We start from the raw sequence: 20,370 nt of genomic DNA on the forward strand, positions 1-20,370 counted from the left end.
TGGCAGAAGCACACCCGGCTCACAGCACTCATTAACTGCAGCATCTTCTTGCCTTTCTTTAGTATCATCCTCAAACACAGCTGTCTCCAATCCCCAGTGCATTTCTCCAACTGTCCCGTGCACAGACGTGCTCTGTACCCGACATCAACCTGCCGTCGTAGTTTCTGAGACCTTGGCGCCCCATTAGGAGGCACAATGGAGAGTAGTCGCTGTCTTTACCAGAGCATGTCAGACAGATGCAACGTTACCAGCCACGCAGGCCTCAAATACACCCATCATCTTCCTGCCCACCTAATCAGCACTGTGAAGAGACAGAGGGAGCAATTGTGTCGGAGAAGGAAAGGTTGGAGACTGTGGTGAAAAAAGGAAAGCAGGGGGAGGATGGGGCAAGAACCAAGGGCATGTATGGTGAATAAATGTGCTATTCTGTCTGATTTGGGACAACTTGGTTCCTCTGGAGTCTCATTATTACTGAAAGACTTAAAAACTCCTCCATAGATATGGGGAATGATGACACCTGATAAGGAGCAACATCTTCTGTCAACACACAACAAACACAGTCGGCAATACACCGTCTTAAAAAGGTATAATCTATGAACTTATTCTTTTTGAGTTTTATGGAAACCATAAACCTACCTGTGTTTTATTGGGATTTAAGGATATGGATTTAAACAAAGTAGTACATAATTGATGGATGGAAAGGGTTTACTGTTTTCCAGCAGCTGTGCAAATAAACTCTGAAAAGAGTTGTCTGTATTTGTATTCTGTCCTGTGAATAAAACCGCCTTCCACGGAATCAAAGCTGTGTTTTCTTTAAGGGGTATGTCACCAAAAGTTTACCACCTCTATAGAAAAACTTTGTTCGCTTCTTCTTTGAAAAATACGTCAAACTTTATCAAACTTTGTCAGATGAGAAGAGCAGAACAGTTTTGATTCATAAAACCTGCAGATTATATGAGTTAATACTTACCCCATACTGAATTTACCATTAATCTGATATCATGTAAATACTATGTAATCTCAGTTGATTTACATTTTCATTTTCGAGCTACAGTATGGCTGAATATTTAAATTTAAACCATCAGACTAAACAGGCAGTGAATATGAACTTCAACCATATTCACCACTGGAAGACCGGATTCCAACAAAAATATTTTAACAAAGGAGTACGCTTAGATGTAGCTCACTTAAATTCTATTTAATTTGATTATACTTAATTAATCCTGAAGGGAAATTCAGTTTTGTTACAGTCTTTCAAAGAAGAGAGAAACATACTGAAAGACATTACACAGACACTATACATGGGGGGTGACGCGGTGTCCGAGGCCTTGCTGCCAAAATCATATTTCATACTTTATCCTTAGCAGGATACAGTGTGAGGCTGCAAAACCCCCCAGAACATGCCAAACACAGATAACTTGACATCTTGCAGGCAGGATAACATTCGAGAAGGATGGGAGGTGCTCATGCTGCAGGTTTGTGGTATTTTTCCTGCTGGAAGGTGAATCTCCACCCCTGTCTAACCCTTTTGCAGGTTAGCCCTCCATTTAGCTCAGCTCATTAGCTCTGATTTGCTCCTCCATCTCTGCTAAAGAAAAACAATCCCACAGCATTAACCAACCATGTGGATGGTGTGTCAAGGGTGTTATACTGTGTTTCTTTTCCCACCATACATGTCTATTTAAATGTAGGGCCAAAATGTTTTCTTTTATACGTTTGTCCCATACGTCCCCTTTGGAAAACAGCAACTGGGATTTCTAATTGTTGTTTTTCTGCTAAGGGCTTTTCTTTAATACTCTTTATTAAAAACAAGGCTCTCGAGATTTGGTTCTCCTCTAGAGACACCATTAATGTCTTGGCTGCTTTTCTGATTAGTGATCGCTTTGTCAGGACTTAGTTTGAGGTGGACAGCTATGTCTTGATAATGTTTGCATATTGCTGCATACACTATGCCTTCATTATTGTTCTCCACACCTTTAATTAATCTTTAAGATAATATTTGCTCACAAATGTTCTCCAGCAGACCTCTGCTGCCCTAAAGGAACAAAAAAAGGGTTAAATTGGATAAAACTGGACTTTTTTTCCCCTTTTTTCAGAATATTTAGACACTTATCCAGCAGTCTTTATTATTACTGGTGACTCATACAATAAAAGACTGAGCTTAAGTCTGGTTACTTCTGATTAAGCCTGTTTTTTGGTTGCCTTGACCCAGATGATGGAGAATTTAATCAGGATATTTTCAGATTAGATAAATACACAGCTGGACTCTAGTTACTAATGAGATTTATGAAGGGAATGGATTGCACTGGATTTATGCTTGGGTGTCATATTACAGGAAGATTAACTACAAAGAAATGCCGCACTTTTCAGATTTGTATTTGTAAAAGAAAAAAAATATTTCTAATTTATTTTTTTTACAAATTTTTTCTACCTTATCATAAAAAATCTTAAAAAAATAAAGTTTGTGGGTACGGCGCGAAAAAGTGCAGAAATGTTTAGATGTTCTATATGGAGAAAATAGGGAAGCAAAGCTGAAATTCTCTCACATTCAGTTTCACATTTGATCCTCACAGGAACTCTAATAATTAGTTATAATGAGCAAATTTAAAACAGCAGGGCAGACTAACAATGCCTGATTCAGTCTTACTATTTGTTGCACAGGCTTACATAAGGAATCGCCAGTAGTGTAGACTTAAAAGACATGAGAGGATGGGGAGAACGTGTGGCTGAGGAAGATGCAGAGGGTGAAGGGATGCCTTGACAGCTCAGTAGAGGCCATTGCTGTGAAGTTTGTTAATCCTGGGGAGAAGAGATTAGCTCCACAGGGGGGGACTGCCTCAGCGAGGGGCCTCTGGGAGCGTGAATGTGCCCAACCACAATGCCATGGTGTGTGGCTCCCTTTACCCAACCCTTTCTTTTTCCACCCCAACTTCCTACAGGCGCTGTGTAACCAAGAGGGAAAACAAACACCAGCTGAAATACACCAACTTTCAAAAGAAATGCTCAGCAGCTCTTTTCAGTTTAGTATTCCTGCACTGGGGCTGGGAGGGAAGGGTAAGGGCGTCTTCACATGAACTCATTGGTTCCAGTGTGACTGATGATGCAGGACTCCCAGGCCCACCTGCAGCTGCTCCATCTACCCTTCCCTCTCATCTTCCCAGGCTTGGCTCGATATTGCTAAACTCTTCTAGGCTGTTGTTTCTCTTCTCCTGCAATCTTTCTCGACTGTTTCACTGCAGGATCTCTGACACCTGGGGCTACCGAGCTGCAGGATCATCTCCCTACTGCTTATTTGCCCAACATCGCCAAAAGAGAGTGCTGTTGGGCAGGAGGCTGCAACTCGCAATGGATCTACAGTTTATTTCTCTATGCCGAAGCAACATTTAAGTGTGTTCAAATTAAATATCTCTAATTTATTTTCTGTTAGGCAAGGTGAATCCACAAAAGAATAAGACTGTGAGAAATTGATTTAAACTGACCAGACTAGATGTAATCTGACTGTCCAACTACTTCCTTCCACTTTTTAACCATCTTAAACTTCTACCTGGGCTTTCCTTTTTTTATTTTGATAAAGAATGCATTCAACGGAGAATATTTCTCATTTTTGGTAACGATTTAAAGTTTAAAGAATTAAAGTTTTATGAGTATGTTTCCTTTCTGCATTTTTATAAGGTATCATAACAGGCTGCTTGCTGGCTTATTAGTCAGGTTATCTGATCAAGTAGCCAGCCTGTAGTGTTAATTTGCACAAACCAGACACATTTGCAAACATGCAAATTTATCTTTTCGTATGCCAGCTTCATGTCGGACGGATTTTTAAATACTAAAATGTAAAATCTTTCTGTATATTAAGAGAAATTTTACAACTCTACCCTAACCTCTTATAAATTTGGTGCAGGGCTTTTCCTACTGCCAGTGTTCCACAGAGGGGCGTCGCTTCTCAGGGTGACTCGCAGCGCAGCATCCGTACCACCTGCCGGCAACAAGTGCTGAATAACTTAGTAGTTCAAGAAGCATAGTAGGCATCAGGAAGCCTCCTCCTGCTCTAATCATGGTCTCACAGCGTGTTCATTGTCATGCTTTTACTGAAAAAATTTCTTCTGCAAGGTTGTTGAATATTTGCAATTTGCATCCTGCAGCTAACTAAGCCACGCTAGGAAAAGGATCCATTACTCAGAGAAAAAGCATAGCTCTACTAAATGAAAGAAAGTAAAACTTAACAGAAATTGAGGTTTTGTTAGGAGCAATGCAAAACCACTGCTAAAGTCAAACCAAGGCTGACAACTCTATAGGAGTGCAGCAACCTTCATTTAGACGGGGGGCACAATCCGAAGCTTAGCACTCAGTGACGCTTCCATGAATAATAACAGGCAGAAGTAAAGAGCAGGGATGTTTATGCGATAGCAACAGATGTTAATGAAACTGAAAAACAGTACATGAACAATAAAGCTTTCACAACAGATTTCACAGGCACGTACGCAGAAGAAAAGGTCATTTTGGTTTGAAAAGCAACACAAAAGCTTCGTCTTTCTCATTCAGCCTTGTTAACCAAACAGTACAACATCCCCAAGGAGAAAAGCTTGTTGCTCTACTCAGTATCATGTTGCTAACAGTCTTCATACAATATTAACTTGCAATAGAGCTCAGAGATGCAAAAACCTATGCATAGCAAGCAATAAATAAAACAAAACCAGCTGTGATTGACATATCATTAGACACCTATGAATTATTCAATATCTGCAATCATACTGGTTTGCCAAAGGATCAACATGCTGAGGAGTATGCAGGCCTGGGGTACCTGATTGCAAGTTAAAAGCCTCCCAAACTAGCCTGAACGCTTCTCTGAAAATCTGTCAGTCATTAGTGCAGAGAGCGGTGACAGCAATGAGCCAGCTCGGTCCTGTGTGTGTTGATTTGAGCCTCCTGCTGTTCCCAAAGAAAGCCGGGATCCTACCGGCTCTGAGATGGCTCTGATTGAAGACATAATTGTGATTGTGGGTGAATTTCACGGTTAGGAGCGTGAAACCCTCGGTGAGATGGATGGAGAGATGGAGAGCGAGGGAAGCGGAGTGGACTACAAATTAGGTGTCAAGGTGCTCTGAGCCAGAGCTGGGCGGTGAGAGACCTTGGATGGTGTTGGCTGATGTATTCAGACACACAAAAACAAACATACAGTATTTAACCTGATCTATAGACAGATTTCCTTGTTTTTATACATCTAACTAGTGTCTAAAAGGAGCTGGAATTCATCATGAATAATAAAAACGAAACCAACCCTTTTTATTTTTCAGATGTTCAAAACCTTATAAGGCACCCCCATGTTATCAACCTATTACAGGTCATCAACTCAACGGGAATTTACCTGTGCTGCATAGAGTCTCATTAATTCAACCATCAATTGATCTATACTCAGTGCCATGCAGGTGGGTGCATCTTAAAGTGCCTAGAAGCAAAGTAGCTACAGTCATAATGAACAGGCATATGTTTAAAATGTGTGGAATGAAACAAGCTTTAGGAAAGTTTTTCACTCCTTAGTGGCAGAAAGTCTCATCAGCATAGAATAAAAAAAAAAAAAAAAAAAAAGGGGGGGACTGGGATGAATGTGAATGTAAAGTCTTTTAAAAAGTGTTCACAGTATCAGAGAAGCCAGATAAACTCAGAGTTCTGGATCAACACAGAAAGAGTCTTAAACTCAAGTTAAAAAGTGCAAAACCAATTTAGTTAGCCCCATTCTACTTCTCAAATAACTTCTGCTATCTGGAAAACAGGGAGGATTCACAATATTAACACCTAGATGGAATCTAAGCAAATATCCTGATCAAACTATGTTTTTTAACAATGCAGTGACATGACTGACAGAGAAAGCCTCTAACTCCTGTCGAACCCTCCTGTCAGTCTGAGGCTTTACTCTCCATCAGACATCAATGTAAGGAAAACCAAAAGTATAAACACTTTCCCTAAAGTGCTTTGGATACATGAAGCAAAGTATGAAAATACATTGCTCTAAATTTAGTTTCCAATACATTAACAGTAAACAGAAAATATGATGAGAGCTAAATCTTCACACATAAAGAACGGCAGCATAAGGCTATTGCTTTTTAACTCCTATTGCAAAGATGGTTCAGACAATGTTCCATTTATTTGAAATAATTTCACTTTGTAAACCTTTATAAGGGAAAACAGACTTTTAATAGCATCTTAAATACTTTTGACAGGTTCATTTTTCTTCACCTTGCAGAAACACTGTATATGCTTCCTTATTACCGAGCAAAACCAATTTCCTACTGTCCTACTACTATTTTGTTCTTTAAGTAAAATAAATGCAGGCTGTTTTAAAAAAATGTACTTGCAAGTTAATCTTGATTAGTTTATTTTTCTTCCATACCAGAGGGGCTCTGACCTGGATTGCACTGTGTTGTTTTGTAAAGGGTGCATGATGCTGATGTGAACAAATCCCTTTCAGAAAGTTCTAAAGCCAAACAAACTGGGACACATATGAGAGATTGACAATTTTATGATAACTTTCATCAACTCTGTAGAACAAAAAAACACTAGCAGAAATGGAAAACTCAAGTGTGGACAGAAATGCAAATGCACAATCAGTGTGCGAGTGGAGCAAAACAGCTCTTGCTGTTGCATCATTTTCAGCTTTCAGATCCTCACCAGTCATCTGCTTATCGAACAAGACAGCCATACACACACCGATTATAATTTTCTCTGTTATTAACTTGCAATATTACAACTGCTCTTCAGATGTGTGTGGTTAATTCGTCTTGTGCAAAGGCGACGACAACAAACAAGGCTAAAGAAACTGCTCACTTATCTCTACTAGACAGGAATTACCCCCGTTATGGACTTGCAGCCCTCGCTGCTGAAGTCACTGCTATCTTTTGAGTTCTGGCCTCACAGCGTTCAGCTAAAGGAAAGCCAAGTGTGTCTCACAGCAGAGCTACACCTGCCAACTCTGGTAGTTAGCTTCAAAATTAAGGATCAGCTTTTAATGGCACTCATTTATCAAAGCAAATCTGGATAAATGCTTTTAGAATAGACTCGAAATATTTCTTCAGCCGCTGCTTTTTTTTTAACCTCTGCCAAGAAACATACATGGTGATTCATATGTACTCAAGAAGTATAATGTTTAAAAATTTAAAGTAAGGTTTCAGTGTATGCAGAAACAAACTCCAGGCTCTTGTGCGTAGGACGTCAATGCTTTAGAATAAAATGTTATTTAGTTCACAGCTGTTCAGTGGGAACATAAGCTGTTCGGGTCATTATGATGGCTCCAGGCTACAAAACAATGAATATCTCAGTTTTACAGTTTAAACCGCAAATACAAAAGATGAATAATCATTTTGCTTTTAGTTTCAAATAAGAGTCTATTTTCTGGATTAAACTCCTGGTTATAACTATAATGAAATGCTGTTGATCTGTGGAGTCCTTCATCAAGCTGTTGGGATTGCATATGATTTATGGCACCTGCTTTTCAATTTAATTTGACAGACCCACTGCCAGTTGTTCACAAATCCTCCCTAATCTCTAAAAAATCCTCTTCCTCCTTAGTAAAACAAACATGCTTGCAGTATTAAGCTGCAAAGGTCCCCCACTGATTCATTGTTTATCCCTTTATCTGAAAAATAAATGGAAAAACGTAGAGTTCACTCCATCACTTTAACATGCATCATCGCATTATATGCTATGAATGTCACCAAAGAATACTGCAGGATGATGGGAATGTGTGTGAAAGGTGAAAAACAGAAAAATAGGGTAAACGCTGCCTGCTAGGAAGAGACCATTAAAAATGACAATGGATGCAGAATTCTGGCCAAACCAGCAGGGATTCATTTAATCACTGATGGGATCAATTACGAGCAAGTGATGTTCCTTCTGGTTTTCCAGTTCACTCTGTGTCCCTACAGCATGCCTGTGAGGTCTTGCCTCAGGTCTGTTAAGGGGCTTTCAGTTGCTGATGCTCAAAATTAATCATCCAGTAGTGATAGTGATTTACTTCCTGCAAAGGAAGACTAAGATCACTAATAAGAGAATGTTGTAACCTCACTCTCATTACTTTTCATCTCAATGAGGATAGATCACACTAAGGTTTCGGTACAAGGTGATAAGACAATGCCTAATAGATAACTGACTTGGCATCTGTATTTTGTTCATTTCAGCTTAGGGTTTATGCAAATACTATCATTAAAATATTTTGTTATCATGTGAACATCCATGTAAAGAGAGAATGGAAGAGTTAGACGACGTGAAAAAGTGGAGAAACTTCATATTTCTTTTTTTTTAAATTCTTGTACCAACTGATCTGGACTTTTAGTAAATGAAAACACTTGCAATAATAATTTTGAATGGTACGTTTCATTCTTTCCTAGATGTAAGGGTTGGGGTTGCTTATTATAAATCATCATATTGCTGTTATAAATAAACAAAATAGAGGTCTGTGTTGCTTAGAAACGGGCTAGTTAATGGGCTTCAACAATCAGCCTAAACATCTTCAGAGACCCGATAGCTTCTATATGTTAGAGCTATGATAAGGCTTTTTTCTTCTAGCCAAGTCAAGATCAAATCTAGCTAGATGTGCATGTCTGTGGGTAACTTTGTCCTCAGCTTTTCACTGCCAACCACAGGGGCATGAATACCAGAAGGAGAAAGCCTCAGGTAGATCTTGGGGAGAGGTAAAGTAGGTTAAAGTTTTATGGTGCTCATAATTGAGTCCGGTTGCTAAGGGCCTCAGAGAACCTTCATGATTGCAGAAAAATGCACACAAGAGAACGGACCAAAAAAAACCCCACACCAACAAACACACAATGCTGCAAAGAAAAAAGAAACGCTGATTTCTTTGGAGGGCTGTATGCCCCAGATGCATCGACAGCCCTCAAATTAAGCAGCTCCGAGACAGATGAATCAAATGCGTTTCCATTACGGGGCAAATATTCCATCTACCCCCAGTCATAACGACACCGTATAGCAGCATTATGGGGAAATATCAAATTAGGCTGTTTCATTTGGAGGACTGTTGTGCATTGCAAACAGCTTTTGAGATCAATTGAGCAGCTAGGTAATGAGCGGCAGCGGCCTGCTCTAATATACTCAGTAATGTTCTTTTGATTGCTTTGGTTAATCTTGCTCTGCCATGCAGAGGGAGGTAGCCCCCTTCCTCTGCTAAAACACACTCGTCAGCCCAAGTTGGAAGGAAACAACTGGAGAGCAGTGGTTAAAAAAAAAGAGAAGGAATATGAATCAAACTATTAAATCTGGATAACTCTTGTTCATGTTTTTACGCTTGTAGGAATTCATTAGACTCTATGAGAACATTGCAAATGTCTGGCTCGGTGCTGAAGGACTTTCAATCATATCCCTGAAAAATAAAGAGGCCCCGGATGAATAGGACGCGTTGTTCAACCTTCAGAAGAAGACTTGGTGATACATTGACGCTAAAGTGGATAGAATCAGACACGCTTCAGCTCTCTGACTTCTGAAAGTAAATCTTCTCCCTCTCAGAAAAAAAAGCAAAAGCCACTCAGTCACACCACAACACTCACAGCTGAGGCCATTTCATTTGCTCCAACTCAGCCTGATTCACCTGCACCTCTCGCTGTCCTAAAAAAACGCTAACAAACCTGTCCAACTAGTTTTGCAATATGCTGCACCACACTATTGTAGGCTGCACCATCTGCCACAATTTGTTGTGCAGTGTGAATATTTATTCACTCATAACTATGTAGCTCAACATCCAGCTATTTTTGAAGGTCCTCCCATGCCAAAAGACAGCAGTCAAACTGCTTTTAGAACCGGGGCACTCCACAAGACATACAGAATGTCCTCACTGTCATAAGACATCCTCAACGGGTCTGATTTGTTTTTGTCTTACCTCTCTACATGATCCAGGTTCCCAGACATGCCAAGTCCTCCTATGGTGTACAGTTTCCCATCGTACACCAGGCTGTTGTGTCTGCAACGAGCCACAGTCATCCGGGACACCAGATTCCAGTTGTCCAACAGCGACATGTAGCACCATACGTCAGCCACCATCACCCCTGATTCTGTGCCACCTGTAATGCATAAAGGTTATTGGTGACATTAACACACCCTACAGTCAAGATGCTTAAAGCAAACTATTAGTACATGTTTGCAGATTAACCTTGATTGGTGCTCATACCCTGAAATTTTAAGCATTTTCCCCATTTCCACTTTGAGAACGAAGGCCTCCGTACATGGGTTGTGCGCGCTAACCACAGCTCCACCGAAGCATGCCTATCCCCATTTTTTAATTGTTTGTGATATTGATAGTAAATAACTGGAAGCTCCAGTTATTTGGCTGTAAGGACATTTGTAAACTTGTTTTGTGTCTTTTTACACCAGATGCCCTTCCTGATTAAACTGGGATTCAAACCTGTTTTCCATTATGCATTCAAGTCCATGACTTGGAGCACCAAATCAGCGGGACTCCTACAGTTGGCGGAGTAAGTATTGTATCACAACAAAACACTGCTACACTGATATCAGAGTGAGGAAATAAGGTGGATTTTATGAAACATCCAGCTTGTTAACTATGTTTGTCGCTTGTATAATGTTTCCACCTTTTTGGTGAATGTTTACCCCAATAAAAGGGTTTGGTATGCTTACTTATTCAATTATAGTAAATATTCAACTAAATAATGGGATCCCAAAGTCTTTAGATACCAACTGAAGTAATTAGTCAGGGAGGGATGTCTTGAGTTTCACTTAGTTTATAACATTCTTTGTCACTATAGCAAAGCCTGAAATTAGGTGATGTTGTAATTGAATCACTGTTGACACAAATGAGTTGCAATTGCATTTTAAAGTATACATACATGGTGTTTGCAGCCTGGCTTTTCTGGGAATTAAATTGTGTCTGCTGCAGTGCTAAAGCAATATAAAGGTAAAGTGGGAGTGTTATTTTGTTATGGGAGCATTGCTTCCAAAAGCACAGAGACAAAAACGCTGACGGGCTATAGTGTAATGGTGTGTAGCAGTGAGTTTGTGTTGTTGGCCAGTGCTGTTACATGCAGAGGTTCCCAAACTTTCAGCTTCTGACCAATGAAATGCTACCAAAGTCGCCTCCTGACCAAAACTAAAATAATTTGAGTGAATTCTTGATATATTTAACATAAATTATTTACTGCTTAGTTTTATTTTCTATGTGGACCCCATACTGTTTGATCTAAGTGCCCTAAGTGAGGTCACGACCTTAATATTGAGAATCAATGGCTCAACGATTAGTACTGGGTTACAGGAATCCATTAATACAAAGTTTAAACAAATGAGAAAAAAATGGAGAAGAAATATCCTTCTAGTTGTTGCAGTGATTAAGGTCCTTTTAGTGAGATGTCAAGGAAAGTGATATGATTAGAATTCTCTATGACTGTATGACTGTTCAAGTAGTACAACACTTCCCACCCACAGTTATTGTTATGCACTGTCACTCAATCTGCTGAAGAAAGGATCCCAGACTTCTATGTGTTAAAAAAAAAGTTATAAATTGGAAATATTTCTTAAAAAAACAACCAAGAAGGTCATCCTGCAGATGCTAAAGTTACATCCATCACACTAATTAAGGTAACTGTACAGCTGGTAGGCTATGAGTAGAATGAAGGCTAACTCTTGTCTGCATGATCGCTACCTGAGCAGATAGCCTGACTAATCAAACAGCAAATGTCAAGACAGATTTATTTTCATAGGGAGATATTTTAAAGCACTGTACATGAAAACAGAAACTCAATAGGAAAACCTACACAAAAAAGTACATTTCAGTGACATAATGGTAACTAAATATTTAACATGTCAACCTTTTAGATCTAGGCCACTCCATAAAAAGGTACATTATTTTGTGGAATAATCATGTTTATTTGATATACAAACAAACAGGATCTCTGGGTTTCTGTTTCATGTATTTAGATGTTTATGAAATAAGACAGTGTTTTACTTAATTTAATATATATATATATATATATATATATATATATATATATATATATATATATATATATATATATATATATATATATATATATATATCATAATACATACTGAATTCAATATATTAACAATTAAGTCAAGAAAACAGAAAATCATATTGATTACTACTGAAATACTCATTGCATGTTATTTAGTACTACTAATAAAAGTAGTTGTATCATGTTGTGCATCTTTGCTTTGTGATTTTTGTATATACTGCATATACAGTACTGTAAAAATGCCAATTCTGTATTTACAGTACTCCTACAAATCTCATACAGACAGGATTATATGGCTCACAAACATATAAAACCGACCGGTAGATAAGTTAATGTGTACTTCAGCATACTTAAGAAAAACTTATTAGAAATAGCCCCAGTTCTATGAGTACCTCTATAGGCCATGAGTGATCTAATAAATGCTGACTAACAGCATAACCTTGACTGTACAGAAGAGAAAGTGGAAGAAAGACCCGGGGAGATGGAAACCACAGGACAGCTTATGATGATGTGTCAAAGCTTCGAGGCAATGAAACTGCTGGTTGTTTTTGTGCAGCTTGCTTTTCTAAAACCAGCATCTCATTTAAACAAAACCAAGATATATTTATTTGCCGTGTTTTATCAAGCATAAAAATAACAGCTGCTGGGTAATCAGTCTTCTGTGGAGGTTCAAATCAGACAATGTTAAGACATATAATTGCTGCAAAGATGCAGCAGATACTTAGAATACTTCTAGATTTTTAGTCTGATGGACTCACATGGTATAGGTTAAGGCAATAATTAAAGATCAATTTAGATTAAAATGCAATGATGTGGACTTGCTTGGTATCCGTTTAATCTTGTTTCTCTTTTGGATTTTAAAATAAAACAGCCGTTATTGTGAGTCAAGCATTCCTCATCTTCTTATGACATCAATTCAAAGTCCTTGAACATTTTTACACTACAGCTATGACTTCTAGGTATTCTTCTAGGATTGGGTTTCTTGTGAGTACAGAAACACTTTAATTTGCAGAACACATACTGTATTGTGGGTTTTGACTGTAAAGAAGGCAACAAGCTAAGGCAAGTTGTTCAGTAAATTAATTTAGTTCGCAGAACTTCAAGTTTTGGTTTCTTTACTTCACCTTAGGCCAGGGAGCGACAACCTGCGGCTCTTTTAATGCCCACCTTGCGTCTCCCTGAAGCTTTTTTAAAAATGTATGAAAATGGAAAAAGTCTACTTTCTTTTTGCTTATTTGTTTATTTTAATATGGTGTGCAGGAGATCAAACAAACATTCATTATGTTTCCCAATACTGTACAAATTTGTATGATAAATAAATGTAAATAATAAATGTAAACATTTCCACCAACGAAGATTTGCCTCATAGCCTGCAACACTTGATTCAGTGCAGTGCGGTTCCAGGCGAGTGGCTGTTGAAAACAAACAAGCGGGTGTGTCTCGGGCAATGGATCCTTAAGGGATCCATGGGAAGTTATCAAATAATAAAAAGAGTAATTTGACTAGGCATTTTCAAGGAAGGCATTCTAAAAACACATTCCCAAATAAGTTGAAAATGAGAGAAAAATTACTATTACAGAACTTCTGGATAAATAAGAGGAGTGCAAAGATAGATTTCAGGAGTGGATTGCATGTCCAAACTACTGCTCCTAGGTTTATTGCAAGCATGGAAAACCGTTCAAAGACCGAACAGATAACGCTCTTATGCCGGTATGTGAACTTGCTTCCATAACACCAGAAATATGATGACTTTATCATATTTCTATAATTTCATCAATGCATCAAAACCTAAATATATACAAGCGGTGATGGGTGGTGAAGCAGTGAGCGGTGAACTCCACACCGTGAGAGCGTTCACTCCTCCCTCACCTCGTGCTACATTGGAATTTAAACTTAAAGCCACAAATATCGTACAGCAGAGTAGTCACATGATATGAAATTTGCTCCAGGATAAACATTTAATCATGAATGCTTATTATATATTTAAGCCCACATAGTCCTCCTTTATAGTGGGCTAATACACTTTGAGCCCGTGTTGCCATACAAGGCTTTTATAAGACTTTTACAGATACTTTTCCAGATAAATTTGTTTTTTTTTTTGGTTGAATATGGCTCTTTGAACAGTTTGGGTTGCCGACACCTGCCTTAGGCAATGAACAGCTGAGGACAGTGAACATTTGGAAGAAGCTATTCTTCTCAGGAACATCAAACCTTTCTTTGGCCTATGTGTAAAACTTTGTGTGAGGCAGAACACTGACACTGCACGATGCGGTCAGACCTTAATCCTATTGGCAGAAGTTATAAATTGATGATCAAATGTACCCTCCAGCCTATGTTTACAAATAACTGTAGATATTGTAAGAAATACGTCTTACAAACTTAAAAAAAAAATCAACTCAGATTGTATGTTGAACTTTATATGAAAAACTCAAAATGTAAAGTCCGTATCGCACTTTTGCAAGCTACTATATCTCCTGTGCAGCAGTCAGACTTGATTTCAGACAGCTGGGTATGTGGTGTGCTAAGTTATCTGCCTTCATGCACCCAGATATGTTATTCTAAATCCTCTATCCCCTGGAAACATTAAGGATGATTGTTTTCCTTCCCTAAGAACAGTGCCACCCTTTCATAACTTAAACGGATTAAAAGTTGTTTGATGCTGGGTTGATCAGTCAAGAAATCTCTACAAGTTTCAAGTCTTTCCAAATCAGCCCTTTCAGGTGTAAAGCCTGACTTGTAATGCCTAACAGCAAGCTGTTGACCCTGTGCTGCTTGTAGGAAAGGTTACAAACCAGAGCCTGTTGATTGGCTAAGCTCGTATAGGCCTGATTTCCCCACTGGCAACATGACTCCCACTGGACACATGCAGACCTGTTCCACAGCCCAAACACAAATTTACATTTATATGAAAAGAGCTGGAGAGGAAAGGTACACGCAGGACAAATCCTGTTGCATTTCCAAAGTGCAGTGTGAAGGCTTGAGTAGTGTGCAAGAAAAATTCAGTTTACCACTGAAGGAGCGACTTAAAGGTGTCATATACAGGGAGTCACAGAGCACACAGTGGACAGCTGCACAACCAAAAATGCTATAGAACAGTGCAGCAGCAGTGAAGCCAGGCAGAGAAAAAGTAAAAAAGGAGAGGGAAGAACTTCACAGAGGGTAAAGAGAAAATAAGTCTGACAGAAAAATGACTTCTCTTAAAAGAAAGACATTAAAGGTGTCTGCTGTGCTGGGCTTGGGAAAGCTTTCAAAGCAACATATGAGTTAGTTTTGAGTCTGCCATCTTTAAAAAGTCTTTAGATGGTTCAGAAAAGGTCATAGGAATAGAGCAATGGCCTGTGAAGGCTCAATTTGCTAAATCACTCCTTGAGCTGAAACGAAAAAAATTATGTCAAATGTCAGATTTAAGAAAAGCAACAAGAAAACGTCTTGTTCCATTCTCTTCATCTAAAAGCATAAAACACTTTAACTATCGAATAACCAAGCTGTAGCCACAGGAGGAAAGAATCAAAAATCACTCAAGGACATCAAATCTAGAAGGCGTCAAGGAAATAACATTTTCATTTGTTTCTTAATGTTATGTCAGTGGGTTTTGCCAAAAAGAAACTGATCTTTTACACTTGAGTTCAGACTGAAATTAATTGAATAATTTAAATGCTGCTCAGACATCTATCACAGCCGTTTCTCACCTTCCCTTAGAAATAAATTACAATAGGTTTAGCCTTTGGGAGGGTTTGTGATAAAACAAAACAGAAAGATGTTTTAGATCAAAAGCATTTTAATTATAAACCACAAGGACATGAATAAATAAAACAGCTGAACTGTAAAATATAGTATATATATTAATAATCAATATTGAATCTTCTGCAGAACAAGTTTAATTAAGAGCTCCTGCTTGATTTATTTAAAATTTTTCCAACCTTTTTTTGTTCTGAAGTTCTACTCCACAGATTTTTATTTTATTATTCTCTGCTGAGACAAACTTAAGACTTTTACCCTGCTACTGGAGAGGAGTTTTATTTTATTTTAAAAAGATCGGCATTGCAAACTCCTGTAAATGAACATTGGTTTCGTTCTAAATAACAAGAACTCTAACCTCATCATCATCCTTAATCTTTTGTAGCTCAAACTTTTCCAGCTGCAGTAGAATATAGTTCTATAACTTTCCAGTAAACCAAAAGAAAGCCTTAAAACTCCCTGTTTGAGTGGACAGTAGAGCTTACCTGACAGGTAGATGTTGTCCCCCGCTGAGATGACACTGAAGAACTCACGGTCATAAAAGGGCAGGCTGGCCAGCGGGTACCACTTACTGTTCTGGGGGTTAAAACATGTGACTACTGTCAGGGAGCGCTGGTTCATCCCAATGGCCTGACGCCCTCCCACCAGAACTATGACCTCCGCTACACCTATAGGAAAAACAGAAGAAACAGAAGCAAGCAGGTTATTAAGAGGGTTTCTAGCAGTAAATAACCCTAAAAATTACTTAAGTCTGTAAGGAACGAGAAGCTCCAATTCTTTGTAGCATAGTCTTGGATGTTGATAATTGCGGCTGAACTTACTGACACGAGGCAAAGACAAAATGTTTGCTGCTTAGGATTCAGAAAGCCTTGAGTCAATAAGCTGTTTGGAAAATGCTTAATGCAAAGCAGCAAAGTTTCCTCTCGGTCACTACTACTGGGTAAATGGGAAAGCATAACTCAATTAGCAAGACTGATGGGGCTGCCAACTGCATGGTCGCCGCCCAGCTCCACTCCTACACATTCTAATGGCGCTAACAACAAATTCACTCATTCACGCACGCATTAAGAAACAGGGGTGTTTGAGGATGGAAAAGGAGGATCACAAAATCAATAGGAAAATCAATTTCTCTACGTTAAGGTGGGCCAGCTTGATTGGGAACACACTTAAAACATGTTAGGTTCAGCATACCTTATAAACACACACATAAAGCTGGTAGATATAAAAAAAAGTAGTGAACTAAAATGTGCACTTGCACTCACACACCTACACAGGTTGGCAGGCTGCCACATGTACGTTCTCTGGTCCCCTTAGTTTGCAGCAGCAGCAGCAGGCTCCGCTGAGCAGGCAGGGAGACCAGACAAAAATAAGCTGTGTTTGTATGCAAGCAGGGGGAAGACGGGGGAGAGCTAAGCCAGGGAGGGAGAGGATAAGAAGGGACTGATACAGGGAGTGTAAAAGGAAGGCATAAAGTAAGTGAAAACGTAAATGTTGGAGATTAAATGCTAATCTTCATAAACTCCAAAATAAGAAAAATAGCTGGTTTTCCTTGTAGGACCAAGAAACTCCCCTAATTTTTAAAAATCATAGCTAGCTGAGCTTTCTATACTGTAAAACTTCTTTAGATTTAAATTATGTTCTTCTAATTTCACATTTTTTAAAAGCTGGTAACACAGAAATCCTTTCTTTAAAAGAAAGATGCAAGTAAATTACATTGTGCTTGGCTTAAGCTGAGGAAACACACCACTGCCTAAGAAACATTGTGGACAAACAGCTTAGACTCGGTGGACAGCTCAGAGCTGGCTGACTCCTGTACCTCTAGGGTATTTAGAAAAAAAATGTGTGCATATGATGAAAACTAAAGTGGCGTCTGAAGGAGAAACTCTGCGTCATGACAAAGATGAAGGTTTTGCACACAATAAGAAAATGTCGAGTGTTGGCGTGCCTGGTAGTGTGTGTAAGAGTTGGTAGCAAAGGTAGAAACCCATTTCACTCCTTTTCCCTTCATTCTGTTATTGTTTTTATTGTGGGAATTCCAGCATCTTCTGTGGTTTAGGTGGAGGGCAAAGAGCAAAGAGCTGTGTTAGCAATCATAGTGTTAGTGAACACATTTCTAATCTCACAATATCAACTATAATTTCCAGTTTGATGTGTTCTAACCTAAAAAATGTATCTTAATATATAGCACAATGTACTGTATGTAAATATATCAACTTGGGCTTTTTGGTGAGTAATACCATTGCCATGCAACATTTGGGTCTGAGACTTTAGTCCCAGCTGAGGCATGGGTTTTAAATGCTCTCCCTATTCTGTCCACAATTATGATTTCCTCCAAAACTCACAAAACTAACAGACATGTTAGGTTATTTTGCCTCTGTATATTGCCCTTATGTGGGAGTAGTTGTTATCTTTGTGAGACACAGTAAACTGTACATGGTGTACACTTTACCCCTCTCTTGTCCAATTTTGGATTTCAATATTTTTTCTTTTTATTTCTTAAGAAAACCATAATTTTATGTGAACTGAAGATAATTGTTCAATGAAGTCTTATAGTATTGTCAAAAAAAAGGAAATAGCATTTTGATTAAAATATGTTTTAGAAAGAAAAACAGTTCAAAAACCACTGTAGCATTCAGGTAAACGTATTATCCACTGTTAGCTGTTGTCATTTGCTCTGTGCACAGCATAGAACAGTTAGCTGCTTATATGGGCTGTATTGTGAACAAACAAATCTACTTCATAAAAGTGAAGAACTTTCATAAGAATTTGTAAATTTTTTTTGCATTATTTGTAACTTATTTTCTGCTTGATAAGATGTATCGTCTCAGTTTCTGTATGATACTACAGTAATAAAAATAGCCTAGATTTAGAATAAAGATTCTAGGTAGCATGTACTGAAAACTTTAAGGACAGAACAACTACTTTTAAATTAAGTTTATAATCAGGATGTTCACATATTAGCATCCATCAGACTGTAAACAAACATTAAGTACAATATCTTATAGGTAAAAAGAATGCTTTTTTTATTGGTTGAAAATTATAGAGCTGTGAAATATTTTTTGTATACGAGAAAATTGATTCTGACCCTAAATTCTTATATGGTTACTTTTAGGGAACTGCTATAATTATTTTACTGGTTAAATAACAGCAGTTTATTTGTGTATAAGCCCTAGATATTTTACAATACTGCACCCATTTCATACAAACTAAAAGCCTTGGATGGCCCTCAAGACCTACAGCAGACCTTTGGTGTTCGTTTAATAAATGAGAGTTTATTTTTATGGGACAGCAGGAGATATGGCAGCTATGGTTTGGCAAAAATATCGGCGGGTAAACAGACTCTTTGTCTTTCCTCACAGGAGCCTTTACCCTCACACAAACACACACACACACCGCCTCCCATCCTGACTGAGTTCTCATTGTTCTTCACTGTGATTAGTTTGCTGCTACAGCTGAACATGTCTGCACTCCATTTCAGCTTTATTGGATTTTGAAAGTTTAACTATTTTCTTCGCTTTTCTCTGTTTTTCAAACCTCCTTTCATCTCAGTTTCTCTTATTCAGCTCATTGTTTCAGTTTGCCGATACTGTCTGTCTCAGTAAAGCTTCTGTCAGAACACAATGGCGATTCATTTTCTCTTAACTCACCCATCGATCAATTCTCTGCTGGTTTCATATTCTTATGTATGTATCTTTACTCTTTAATCGGAAGAAATAAACTCCATTCTCTGTCTAATCCCCATATTTAAAAGGAAGCTCACTTCTTTAAGACAAACTGCAGAGCAGACATTTCTATTATTGTTTGCTCAATCCCCACAATAACTAATTAGGCCAACTTAAAGCACGCAGTGCCTCAAACTGCTGAACTGTGCGTGCCAACGCACATGCAGGTGTTTATTATTACCCCGTACACAAGTGTATGAATGTTCTCTTCACTTTCTGGTCGACCGGACACGTCAGTGAGAGTCCACATCTGGGTGCTGAGGCTGCTGCGTGGCCCTGACCCCTGAAGCCCCGGACACATCCAGCAGCTAACACAAACCAGCACTAGCCTGTCAGAACGCAGTGAAACACAAGCAGGGCGCCGTTGACGGGGAGCCAAGGCATCCGATCAGATGGCTGCGTCGGTGTGGGTGTGTGCGTTTGTGTGCGCACATGTATGTTTTTCTCAGACAACAAGACCCTCACAGGGATGGCTGTCAGTCAGTGTAAAGTTTGATGGGAGTTAGGTACAAGGATGAAGGGATGGAGGATGGTACGATGGAGAGAAGTGTTTGGGGATGAAGGGATAACTGAGACTTGACAGCTCTCTTTTCCCCCCCCTTATTTCCTGACAGAATTTATACCCATGGCAGTTTTGGGGAAGAATTTCTCCATCCTCATTGTTACTGACCTTTTCTGATATTGTTGTCATATTTTTAGCCTGTCAGCAGACTACTGTTTGGAGCAGCAGCCATTTGTGAATTAAATTAAATAAATAAAGGGAGAAGATTTGAGTCAACCAAAATTCAGTACCTACAGGGGCCGGTTTTGTGGGTAAATGGAACATAATTTATTTTACATAAACTTATCTAGATTTTCCCACAGCTTAGTCTAAACTTGGATCTAAAATAGTCTAAAAGGATAGGTCTCCTATCTACCTTCAACCC

The 20,370-nt window shown here is 38.7% G+C and overlaps 1 protein-coding gene across 4 annotated transcripts in view; it reads right to left on the reverse strand.

The window, feature by feature from the left end:
• LOC119784144 (kelch-like protein 29) overlaps positions 1-20,370 on the reverse strand; it is a 259,595-nt gene that overhangs the window by 62,289 nt on the left and 176,936 nt on the right. For all 4 annotated transcript variants that reach the window (XM_038286066.1, XM_038286067.1, XM_038286065.1 and 1 more), the window contains 2 exons: positions 16,208-16,390; positions 9,878-10,058 (listed from right to left, as the gene is read on the reverse strand). In XM_038286066.1, the coding sequence (XP_038141994.1) occupies positions 9,878-10,058; positions 16,208-16,390 (364 nt within the window). The remainder of the gene's footprint in view (positions 1-9,877; positions 10,059-16,207; positions 16,391-20,370) is intronic.

The sequence above is a fragment of the Cyprinodon tularosa genome, unplaced genomic scaffold, assembly GCF_016077235.1.
Source record: "Cyprinodon tularosa strain WSP-4 unplaced genomic scaffold, ASM1607723v1 ctg22, whole genome shotgun sequence".
NCBI lineage: Eukaryota > Metazoa > Chordata > Actinopteri > Cyprinodontiformes > Cyprinodontidae > Cyprinodon > Cyprinodon tularosa.